Raw genomic sequence first — 12,660 nt, 5'->3', positions numbered from 1 at the left:
ATTCTAAAACATGGGGCAAGTAGGGCTACTACATATCTCTTGATCCCAAGTACATACCTTATAACCAAGTGCTTTTAGTTCACTTGCCGAGCAAGGATATAAGTCCATGAACTTATATCTATCCACCAGTAAAGCTGTTTCTTTGCCTTCATACTCTTCTTTGAATGCTGTAAACCGTCTTTTCTCCACTTTGAGTATGCTAGCTAGATCACCAATGTTACTTTCAAAAGCTAGAAATCGGGCCCAGATTTCTCTGTAATAAATACAATCAGTACTTAATTATTCTAGGTTTGGAATAGGGAGTCCATTCACAAAAAAAGCCTGAAGTTCCCTCATCCCTTTTTTTAAGTAGAAAAAGCTTTTTTTAATTAAGATTTCCAAACTTAAGGACAGTATAACAAATATCTATAGACCATCATCATTACCTAGATTTAATCATTGTTAATATTTTGCCATATTGGTTTCACCTTGCTTTTGCTTAAGTACTTGAAAGTAAGTTATAGATAACACTTCATCCTGCACATTTGTATGTTTAAACTTTTTTTTTAGATTTATTTAGCACATCTTCCTATCCCCTTGTGGTAAGAGACACATTTACCTTAAAGAGGGTAAAATCTTAGTGGAAGAGCTGAAAAAGGAACATATACAGACTTCCAATTTCTCCTGAGTAATGTGGCTTCACCATTTTGTTTAGTGGCATGAATTATTATGTGGAATATAGTCTTCACTCAATGTATGAATAAAAATATATTCTAAAATCGAACATGCTTCCTTTTGTTTTCTCATTAACATGGATTATTTGGGACATATTTGTACCTCAGAACTGTTGTTGACAGCCAGAATTAATTTTCTGAGACTCAAATGTCATTAAACACGTTTGTACTCAAGTAACACACGGAAGCCTACTACATACCAGGAGCGGGACTACTATAAAAAGCCCGTGTTGGCAGACATTATTATTTGATGAGCTAAGGTTTGGAAAGGTTATGAAATGTATCTAGGGGGTCATCGGCTGAGCTGGAATTTGAACCCAAGACTCCAAAGCCTTATTATTTCCACTGTACCACTATACCATATTCCTGTTTGATAAAACGGACAGTCAAAAGCATAAACCAGGGATGCAATATATCAAACAAACTTTGAATATGTAAGAGTTTTTGCCCCATGGTAAAATTTTCAGAAACTTTATTTGTTTATATCAATTTCTAGGGCATACTAAACTAGGAAGAATATTAAAATATTTAATAATAAATGGCCAACACCTCTCTCAATTCTACTCAGTATATAAACACTTAAAAAATATCTTAAACAGGCAGGTATTTGTGGGGCGCCTGGGAGGCTCAGTGGGTTAAAGCCTCTGCCTTTGGCTCCGGTCATGATTCCAGGGTTCTGGGATCGAGCCCCGCATCGGGCTCTCTGCTCAGCAGGGAGCCTGCTTCCTCTTCTCTCTCTCTGCCTGCCTCTCTGCCTACTTGTGATCTCTGTCCAATAAATAAATAAAATCTTTAAAAAAAAAAACAAAACAGGCAGGTATTTGTAAATTAAGCTTCAAGAGAGAAGGGAAATTTCTTCTGAAACTTCTAAACATTTATCCACAGCACAATTCAAGTATTAAAACTGCCATCAGAACCCGACCAACAAGTTTTCTGAACAGCTTACCCAGACTTCTCAGGAGGAAGGCTTCCAGAGGTTAAGACTCGTTCAAACAAAACTCGGGTATTATTGTCCTCTAGGATACAAAAAAGATTTTAAACATTGAAAAATTACATTTTACAATCAACAGTGTATTTACACATGCTTCATCTCGTTTAATTCTCACAAAATCCTCTGCAAAAAGTTAACTATTTCCCCAGTTTTTGTAGATGAATTAACCTGGGGTTCAAAACAATTGAGTTGGAGATGCCTGGGTGTCTCAGTCCATTAAGTGGCTGCCTTTGGCTCAGGTCATGATCCCAGGGTCCTGGGATCCCGTCCTGCATCAGGCTCCTTGCGCAGTGGGGAACCTGTGCCTCTGCCTCCCTCTGCCTACCTCTCCCCATGCTTATGAGCACGCTCTGACAAATAAAATCTTAAAAAAACTATTGAGTTGATCTGGCTTACTGTTACTGAGTAACAGCTAGAACTAGAAGCCAGGTCTTTTTTTTTACCTGTAGTATGGCCCTCCTATATGTACTGCATTTATGACAGACGATTTATAACTGGTATCTGTGTGAGGTATCCCACTTGCCTTTTATCTTTTTTTTTTTTTAAGATTTTATTTATTTGTGAGAGAAAAAGAGAGAGTATGAGTAGAGAGGAACAGAGGAAGAAGCAGACTCCCGCTGAGCAGGTAGCCCAATGGGGGACTCAGTACCAGGACTCTGAGATCATGACCTGAGCCAAAGGAAGATGCTTAGCCTACTAAGTCACCCAGGCAGCCAACGAACAATTCTATAAGAGAAAATTTCTTCTTAATTAAATGCTCCACTGTCTCATTTTTTGGAGTTAAAGTCCTTTTCCAGAGTATAAAATCACTCAGCTAAAATACCAAATTGGGGGCGCCTGGGTGGCTCAGTGGTTGGGCCTCTGCCTTCGACTCAGGTCATGATCCTAGGGTCCTGGGATCGAGCCCCACATCGGGCTCTCTGCTCGGCAGGGAGCCTGCTTCCTCCTCTCTCTCTGCCTGCCTCTCTGCCTACTTGTGATCTCTGTCTGTCAAATAAATTAATAAAAAAAAAAATCTTTAAAAAAAAATAAAATAAAATAAAATACCAAATTGTTTTTAAGTTTTATTCTTTTTTACTATATAGGTATAAAGAATGCTACATATTTTAAAAATATCAAAGAATTGATAGCGGTAATATCTAACTCATTTAAATGGCACGTAATTATACATTTTTCTTTTTTTTAATTTTTTTTAAAAATTTATTTGACAGAGATCACAAGTAGGCAGAGAGGCAGGCAGAGAGAGAGGGAAGCAGGCTCCCTGCTGAGCAGAGAGCCCGATGCGGGGCTTGATCCCAGGACCTCGGGATCATGACCCGAGTCGAAAGCAGAGGCTTTAACCCACTGAGCCACCCAGGAGCCCCTGTACATTTCTTTCTTAAACCAACTTTTATGCCAGATCATTTCTAGTCAAGAAATTTCATGTACTAGACTGTGGGTAACTAGACTAAATGAGACATACATATGTATTCATTATATGAATCCCTCAGCCCTGTGCCAGGTATAAGGTCGGATCTTAATGTTACAACAGGGTAGAGAAATAAAGATGGTAATAAACATAATGTTTCTTTTTGAAATCTCTTCTCTAATAGCCTCCAAGCATTTCACTTTACTACTTGGGCATCTTTGAGTTTTGGTGGCTAAATATTTGTTGTCTGTTCTTCCACCCCTGACCCAGGAAACAGAGACGAGCATGAACAACTCTTTTTCCCAAGTCTGAATTTGTGGCTTTATCCTACTAGTGATGGGACGTCACTGATGAGGTATTAAAGACCATTCTGCAGAGTCAAAAGCATCTACCATTACTCAAATACAAATTTATGGTTGTTAGGCCACAAATATTTCCTGAGTGCCTAGTAAGTGCCTGGTTCCATTGTGATGACAGAATTATAATATATTTAAGAAAAAAGAAACCCAGCAACATATTTTCAGAGAATGATATTGAGGGTTTAGTATTAATTACATAACCATTACAGATCTAAAACTGACTTACCATTCAGGTGGGAAAGATAATCAATATAGGCCAAGACATATTCTGGAATGTCTCCATATTTCTTTAGACCCAGCTCAAAAATCTTAAAGGCAACAGATTTGTCCTGGAAGTAGAAAGGAATGTACTGATTTCTATGAAATGTCAGACAAGATACTCAAAACAATATTAAAACTATGACACCTAAGCCAGTTACATAAAGTATTAAAATGGAAATTAAAATCATATTAAGTAAAAACTGCTGCGTTCAAAGCCAAGGTGTTTAATAAGTCATCAATTAGCAGACAGTGGGGATTTGGATGATGCTCCATATAATTTTACAGATACACTTAGACTTCCTTTACGATACAGGGCAATTAAAACTTAAGGACAGAAACTAAGACTACCTTTTTTTTTTAATGTATCTCAGATGAAAGAAACTATTTTACCTTTCTATTTTATTTCATCACTTACCTTACTACAGTAATACTCCATGAGTGCTGCAGTAACATAGACGTGGTGGCGGGTTCTGGTATCTTCTCTTGCTTTTTTAAATATCATTCTTCCAGATTTGATACCTTCTGCTCTTCTTGCAAATTTCATATATTGGATATATACCTATGCAAAAAAAAAGGAATTTCTTTTCTACAGATTAGGCAGAATGTGATCCCTGTAGCATCCAAAACAGTCTCACCTTATTCTTATACTAGTATGTTTCCTGTATTGAATACCCAAGATATCAGAAAGTAAGCTTATAAATAGTGCTCTCTTTAAGTCCACAAGCAATTTTTTTCTGGTATTAGAGATGCATGCAAATTAAATTTTTTAATGGAAATAAATTTTTAAAAATTGATACATAATTCACATACCACAAAATTCACCCTTTAGAGTGCACAATGGTTTTTAGTATATGCATGAGGTTGTATAATCATCACTACTATCTAATTCCTAAGTATGCAATTAAATTATAAGGAGGTAATAAAAGTAAAACCATTAGAAAACATTCCAGGGGCACCTGGGTGGCTCAGCGGGTTAAAGCCTCTGCCCTCGGCTCGGGTCATGATCCCAGGGTCCTGGGATCGAGCCCCACATCAGGCTCTCTGCTCGGCTGGGAGCCTGCTTCCCCCTCTCTCTGCCTGCCTCTCTGCCTACTTGTGATCTCTGTCTGTCAAATAAATAAATAAAATCTTAAAAAAAAAAAGAAAACATTCCATTAATAAATGCCAACACCTAAAACTCAAGATTTAATCTAATACAAGCATGTTTAATAATATATGTTTAACTTTACATTTTCTTGGTTTATTGCTTTAAAAGCCCACTAACACTATTTTTCCAAAGACCATATAATGTAACTTTACTGATAAACTATTAATGAGTCATTTTATACTAAGCACCAGAGAGTGCACAATACATGATAAATATATAATATTTGTTCAATGAGCAAATGTTTCTGGACTAAGAGTAGAGTCCTGATTTGCGCAGTTTTCATGTCAAACTATGTTACCCAGTTTTGATAGATGTATGGATGATAGATATATGTATGGATGAATGAACTATGAGTTTCTTGAGGAGAGGGATTTTCTCTAATTTGTCATTGTACTTCTGGAATCTAGTTCAGAACTAGAACAGAAAAGTTCTAGTGCACAGAACAGTTCACTAAATGAATTTTATTTATATTTATTAATTTTAATTTTATTTATTTATTTGGCAGAGAGAGACACAGCGAGAGAGAGAACACAGGCAGAGGGAGTGGAAGAGGGAGAAGGTTTCCCACTGAGTAGGGAGCCCGATGCGGGGCTTGAGCCCAGGACCCTGGGATCATGACTGAGTCAAAGGCAGGCAGGCAATGACTGAGCCAACCAGACTCCCCTAAATGAATTTTTTTTTTTAAAGATTTTATTTATTTATTTGACAGACAGAGATCACAAGTAGGCAGAGAGGCAGAGAGAGAGAGGGAAGCAGGCCCCCCACGGAGCAGAGAGCCCGATGCGGGGCTCGATCCCAGAACCCCAGGATCATGACCTGAGCTGAAGGCAGAGGCCTTAACCCACTGAGCACCCAGGTGCCCCTCCCCTAAATGAATTTTTAAAAAAATATTTTATTTATTTATTTGAGACAGGGATCACAAGTAGACAGGGGGCGGGGGGGGGAAGCAGGCTCCCTGCCAAGCGGAGAGCCCTATGCGAAGCTCGATAACCAGAACCCCGGGATCATGACCTGAGCTGAAGGCAGAGGCTTTAACCCACTGAGCCACCCAGGCGCCCCTCCTAAATGAATTTTAAAATATGAATAAATGCAAGCAATCAAAACAGTGGAATCCCAATACAAATAAACCAAAAAGCAGAACAGATCTGACTTCAGGAAGAGGCTCTAGAGCTGCGCACACCCACCAGTGCCCTTGCCCTCTGGATCAAAGAGCTTCATTGCATTCTTACAGAAACTCAGGGCTTTGAAAACCACTATTATGGAGCAGAATTCAGGATATAGTGAGTTCCTGTCTAATTTCTTCCCAGAATGTTGGCTTCTCTTGTTTCCATTTATTTAAAAAGAAATATTTATTAGGCAACAATTATGTGGCATAAATGGCTTTAAACCATAATCACGAGGAAGGTATTAAGAGAAAGCACCACTGCTTCATACGGCTGCATTAAAAAAAACCCTGAGGGGGTGCTTAGCTGGCTCAGTTGGTAAAGCATGCTACTCTTGATCTCAGGGCTGTGAGTCCAAGACCCACACTGGGTGTGCAGTCTACATAAGAGTGGCTCAGTGGGTTAAGCTTCTTCTGCCTTTGGCTCAGGTCATGATGTCAGGATCCTAGGATAGAGCCCTGCATTGCGCTCTCTGCTCAGCGGGGAACCTGCTTCCCTCTCTCTCTGCCTGCCTCTCTGCCTACTTGTGATCTCTGTCTCTCTCTCTCTCTCTGTCAAATAAATAAAATCTTTAAAAATAAAATAAGAAAAGAAAGAAAGAAGAGATCAGTAATTGACTATAAAGGGGTCACTTGAGGGAATTTCTGTGAGGTGATATAAGTGTTTTGTATCTTAATTGTGATGGTGGTCCCATGACTCAATGTTACTGGTCTAGATTCATGGAACTATACCAAAAAACCAGTGAGTTTTAATGTATGTAAAATAAAAATTTTTGTTAAAGCTGCCTGCAAAGGTGGTAAAGAGACATAATGTTACTCACCAAGGTTGGGTCAATATCCTCAATTGCCAGAAGTCTGTTATATATACTGTGAACTTTCTCATACTTCATGCGACTCTAGGGTGGTAGAGAAGAAGTGGATATAAGTAGACAGTCATAAACAAGCCGGATTGGAGCTCTGAGGAATTTAGAGGCTATACCCCACAATGGCACCTGCTTTGAACATAAATATGTAATGAGCTGAGGACTAATAACTGTTCATTTTGCATCATCTATACCAAAAGCAATATACCTGGCAAAGAAGCAGTCAGAAAAAAATTTAGTCCTGCAGTAAAAAATCCAATTTTAAGAAAGTTCTAAATATTGTTACTGACCTCTTCATAATCTGCATATGCAAAATAAAGAAGCATATTCTTCTTTAATAAAGTGCTTATAGCTCTTTCATATATATTAGCAGCTTCATCACTAAATAATTTGGCATTATTCATATCCTAGGAGAAAAAAAAGAAAGTTCATTCTTCAATAATTTTCATAGAGCTGAAAGAGAATGAAACAGACACTCACATATATACATATGGATACATATGCACTTCTGGATTCTAAAAAAATTCCAAAGACTTCTTAACACACAGAAGAATCATTCAAGTATTCTAAATGGCTCATTTTAATAGATTAAAAACAGTTCCTATATTTTAATTCTGACTAAGGTAGCCACATATAACAATGTCACTAAGCTTTATATTGTAAGGTTAACATTTTCAATACCTATACTTCATTACCAAAATTCAGTGTTGTATTTTTAGCAAATTATTGCTCTATTAAAACTATGAAAAGGCCAAAGAGGGGGAAAGGAATACGTACCCCCTTTTCTGCAAGCAGTTTACTTGACTGCTCAAGATACTGGGCAGCTTCATACCAAATATCAGGGTGATGGCCAAGTACAAGCAGGCACTGTTCATAAGCAAACATAACTAGGGAAGACATTCACAACATTTAATTAAAAAAATATTATTTAAGAAACTATCAGTACAAGCATCATTACTAACTTAGTAGGCTAAAACAGCCCTCAATTATTAGAATAATTAGAAATAAAAGCTGTAATGATTTCTAGCACCATTATCTACCTAAGCCCCATCCATTTATCCATCATTTATCAAATTAGTACTTATTGAGCACAAACTGTATGCTAGGGAATGTGAGAGATACTGAACGTATCAGTGACAAAGACTTCTTATACTCAAGGGGTGCCTGGGTGGCTCAATCACTGGGCATCTGCCTTCGGCTCAGGTCATGATCCCAGAGTCCTGGGATCGAGCCCTGTATTGGGCTCCCTGCTGGATGAGCCTGCTTCTTCCTCTCCCTCTGGCTGCTGCTCCCCCTGCTGTGCTCTCTCTCTGTCAAACAAATAAATAAAATCTTAAAAAAAAAAAAAAAAAAAAGTCTTCCTATACTCAAGGAGTCTGTCCTGTGTTGGGAAAATATCATGAAGACAATTATAAAATATAATAACTATTAATGAGGAAAAGTACAGTGTACTCTTGAGCCTGCAGCAACAGAACTCTGCATAGTTTAGGGACTCAAGAAAGGCTTCCCGAAGGAACTGACATCTAAAGCAAAACCTGAGGAAGGGAAAGAATCTGGTCAGATCAGAGAGTAAGTGGAGCTCAGAAAGGAATAGGGGACATAGTGTAGACAAAGGAAATTATCTGCAAAGGCTTACAGATAAGAATAAGACAAGACTGAGGAGTTGTTTAAAGTTCCAAATTCTAGTTCTGACAGTAGCAGAGTTGTTTCTATCAGACTAACTCTCCTGAAAATAAAAATCATAAACCATATTTTGGTTTTTTTATTTACAAAAAAAACCAAAAAAACAAAAAAAACCCAAAAACTATTTCAAGGCATGGGAGATTGATCAAAAGAAACTTTTGGCCAAGACAGAAACAAAAAAACATTGAACCCTTAAAAAAATCAGAACCACACAGGGTAAGATCCATATTTAATATGACTTTTCCCCTCAGGGACACATTACTGTGTGTACAGGGATAGCTAGATCTCAAGTCAAATACTGAAGTCTTACTGGCTTGAGGGAAGTAACATGGCATTCTGAGCTATGAGAATAGGTAGAAAGTTAAGGGGGAAAATCCCCAGCAAAGAGAGAGCCACAGAGAATGGTGCCTGAACATCTGAGCATAAATGCCCTCAAATCTTTAGTTGGCCTCTAAAATATACTTACACACAGAAGAATACAAAGAGCTCAAGTGGAAAGCAAAGCTGGAAGGCTAAAAGAGCTGAATAGGTTTCTTAGCAGCTGCCCACTATAATGGAGATCAAGTTTAGAATTTGAATCCCATCAAGTTAGAGGTTCCGGGCAAACACCTTGAACTTCCCACTCCGTTTAAGGAGTAAAGACTTTGTCCCAGGACAAAGAGATTTACCATAAAATTAAAGGCAAAACTAAAATAGATCCTTCCTAACAAGGTCTAGGTGATCTGTCAATAATTTAACTCCCTGCTAAAATAAAACTCAGTATTTTTCAGAGGAAGATGAGAGAACCCAGTCTTACAATTTATCATTTGTACATCTGTATAATGTCCAAAAGAAAAATTTTAAACATCTAGACTCTGACAAAAATAGGAAGATGTGACCCACAGTCAAAAGATAAAGGAACCAATTCCATGATGGGAGACATCTAGAACTTCAGAACTACTCTTATAAATATGTTCAAGGATAAAAAGAAAAAGGTGTTAATAAACACAGAATCTCAACAGAGAAATGGAAACTATAAAAAAGAAACTATAAAAAAATGCAATATATATTTTTATTTTTTTTTTAAGATTTTTTTTTATTTATTTGACAGAGATTACAAGTAGGCAGAGAGGCAGGCAGAGAAAGAGAGAGGAAGGGAAGCAGGCTCCCCGCTGAGCAGAGAGCCCGACGCGGGGCTCGATCCCAGGATCCTGAGATCATGACCTGAGCCGAAGGCAGAGGCTTTAAACCACTGAGCCACCCAGGCGCCCCTGCAATATATTTTTTTAAGTAGACACCATGTTGGGTGTGGAGCCCAATGGGGGTTTGAACTCATGACCCTGAGATTAAGACCTGAGCTGAGATCAAGGTTGGATGCTTAACCTACTGAGCCACTCATGCACTCTCCAAAATTTCTAGAATGGAAATATATAGAACTGAAAAGTATAATATCTGAAATGAAGACTTCACTGGATGGGTCTAACAGCAGATTGGATATGATAAAACAAAGGTCAGTGAACATGGATGGAGAAGGATCTATAGAACTTATTGAATCTGAAGAACATAAGAGGAAAAAAAAGACTGGAGGCAAAAAATAGCCTATGGGATAATATCAAGTGACTGAACATATATGTAATTGGAGTCCCAGGGGGGTTAATCCTGTTACCTCTTTTTGTGATAAGCGTCTGATCTTCTGTACGAAGAGGGTTGCTCTTTTCCCACTGTATGTATTTCTTCCACATATCCACCTGCTGGGCTTCTTGGGGAGTATTCTGAGGAGGCACTGAGGGAGCATTGCGGTCCAAACCTTTCATTACTGTCTCATATTCCTAGATAACAAGCATTTAGAATTCTGTGGTGAGCCTCAGAACAACTAAGATATATGGAATGGAGTTGATCAGTTTGGAATACTTTGTTCAAAATGCCTATTTTCCCCAAATACCACTTTGTTAATATAATCTAAAAACTACTAAAGAACAGAGAGAAAGATAATAGAGGATGACATACCCAAGAACAGGTCCCCAGGCCTGAGTGAACAGAACACCTCTGGGCCCTTTCTACAGGTGATCTAGGAGGTCACTCTCCAGGACAGAGGAGTTGACAGATCAACATGACTGATGATCTGGTGGCATCACTACTGCCATCTTTGGAGAAACTGTCTTTTAAAATTTCGATAGTTTGTATTACTAGGCTATCTTCCCTGCCTCTTAATAGTGTCAATGAATGGAAAGGTATGCACAAAAGACAAAAATCTGGTCCTAAGAGCTATGAGACCACAAAGTAGTACAGTATTCAAGTATTTATGAGCAGATAGGAGGAAAGCATAGAACTCTTCATCAATCGCAGGTAGAACCTTGTCTCCATGTCCTGGTCAAGTATTTTAAAAAGTTTCTTCCAAATGTGATTTGTTCTATTTTTATCCTTTAACATGTGTGTAAAGAGGCATTTCATTTCAAATATATCTGCTCAGATGATGAAATTGTCATTAGTTAAGACTGCTAATAATTGAAAATGCCAAGAGGAACATTAAACAGGGAAAGCTCTTGTATAAACAGCATACTCATTAAAAGAAATGATCTGTTGGAATTCCATACCTTTGCGACACGTCTAGCATTCATGTAATCTCGACTCCGATCTTCAATCATTTTTTTAGCTAAATGAATATTGATACCCTACGAAAACAAAGAGAAATGTGTATTATTTTAAAATCAAGTATGTTTTAAAATTAGTACAATACAGTTAATTTGTGCATTTACTAAATCATTTTAAACTCTATATTTTGAAACATTTTGTTAATAAAATAAAGGTTAATCACATTACATGCTTCAGAGATCAAGGAGGATCTGCTTATATCTGTTAGGAGGGTGTAGTAAGTCTCCATGCGTCAGGAATTTCTAAAGATAAGGAATGATTTGGAAAAGGTCTATTATTTGATATAAAATTCTATTAATAAAAAAATGCTATACAGATTCATCAGATTGAATAGCCAGCACTTTGCTTTAAAATCCCTTTTCTAACTAGGTCTGTGTAACTTTTTTTTTTTTTTTAAGATTTTACTTATTCATTTGAGAGAGAAGAGAGAGAACATGTGTGAGGGGGAGGAGCAGAGGGAGGGAGAAGTAGACTGCTCGCTGAGCAGGGAGTGCTGATTCGGGACTCAATCCCAGAACCCTACGATCATGACCTGAGCTGAAGACAGATGCCCAAAGGACTGAGCCACATAGGCACCCCAAGAGAACAGTTTCAACACCCTACATAGTTCTTCCTCATCACAATAGATATAAGAGAAACTTGTAACGATACAGCTTATTTGGCATGTATGTTCCTATATATAAACTGATTAGCTCAGCTAGTTAAAAATATGCCAGTGAGACAAAGATCTTGGACTGCAGCTCCACTGCAAGCCGATAAATCACAGCACTGTAGCTACATCAAAGACTTGCAATGCAACTAAACATGCCTACTGGAAATAATTCTAATAAGGTCCCATTTCATAAGTGATGAATGACAATGTGTATGTATGACTGTGTGGATATGGTTTAGCATTGAATATAAGTGGTTTTGCAAGAATTATAATTTCTCCCAGGGTATTCTCTGAAAAATAATTCAGTAATATTAGAAGACTCTCAAAACCTTACAAAAACATTAGGAGTAGTTCTCTGATTACAATCAGCATAAAAACAGACCTGTGTAGTACCAATATCCAGGTACCTTATACTAGAGAGGCTAGAATCCGTAAATCCAAGTACATAAAAATTAAAAATGGCTTAGTTATAATAATGAACTACTCTGGCTAATTTACCTCTTCATACTTGTTATAGTCTCTCCAGAGTTGTTCAATGTTGATCATTGGATTAACACAACCTCGTTGATAAACTCTTCGGACAGCTGTTATTCTCTGATTTTCTGCATAAGACCCAACAGCTTCCCTGGTATTGGATAAAAAAATGCCAACAATTATAGTGTAGCTAAAGCAACTGTTCACATGGAAGGAAAAAAAAAACCTATAAAAATACTTACACGCCTTTTAAGAAATTGATGTAATCCACCCAAATCTAAGAAATAAAGTAAAATGTCAGTATCTTTCTTGATAT

General features: G+C 37.6%; 1 protein-coding gene across 1 annotated transcript in view; it reads right to left on the bottom strand.

Moving 5' to 3' along the window:
* LOC111149507 (cleavage stimulation factor subunit 3) overlaps window positions 1-12,660 on the bottom strand; it is a 68,658-nt gene that overhangs the window by 3,680 nt on the left and 52,318 nt on the right. Inside the window, exons 7-17 of the mRNA XM_022506603.1 lie at window positions 12,587-12,621; window positions 12,369-12,495; window positions 11,161-11,238; window positions 10,233-10,395; window positions 7,682-7,791; window positions 7,195-7,311; window positions 6,863-6,937; window positions 4,148-4,291; window positions 3,698-3,800; window positions 1,660-1,729; window positions 58-253 (exon numbers count right to left, since the gene is read on the bottom strand). Coding sequence (XP_022362311.1) covers window positions 58-253; window positions 1,660-1,729; window positions 3,698-3,800; window positions 4,148-4,291; window positions 6,863-6,937; window positions 7,195-7,311; window positions 7,682-7,791; window positions 10,233-10,395; window positions 11,161-11,238; window positions 12,369-12,495; window positions 12,587-12,621 — 1,218 coding nt within the window. The remainder of the gene's footprint in view (window positions 1-57; window positions 254-1,659; window positions 1,730-3,697; window positions 3,801-4,147; window positions 4,292-6,862; window positions 6,938-7,194; window positions 7,312-7,681; window positions 7,792-10,232; window positions 10,396-11,160; window positions 11,239-12,368; window positions 12,496-12,586; window positions 12,622-12,660) is intronic.

The sequence above is a fragment of the Enhydra lutris genome, unplaced genomic scaffold, assembly GCF_002288905.1.
Source record: "Enhydra lutris kenyoni isolate GAN:26980312 unplaced genomic scaffold, ASM228890v2 scaffoldscaffold22, whole genome shotgun sequence".
Taxonomy (NCBI): domain Eukaryota; kingdom Metazoa; phylum Chordata; class Mammalia; order Carnivora; family Mustelidae; genus Enhydra; species Enhydra lutris.
This window is presented reverse-complemented; position numbering and strand designations above follow the sequence as displayed.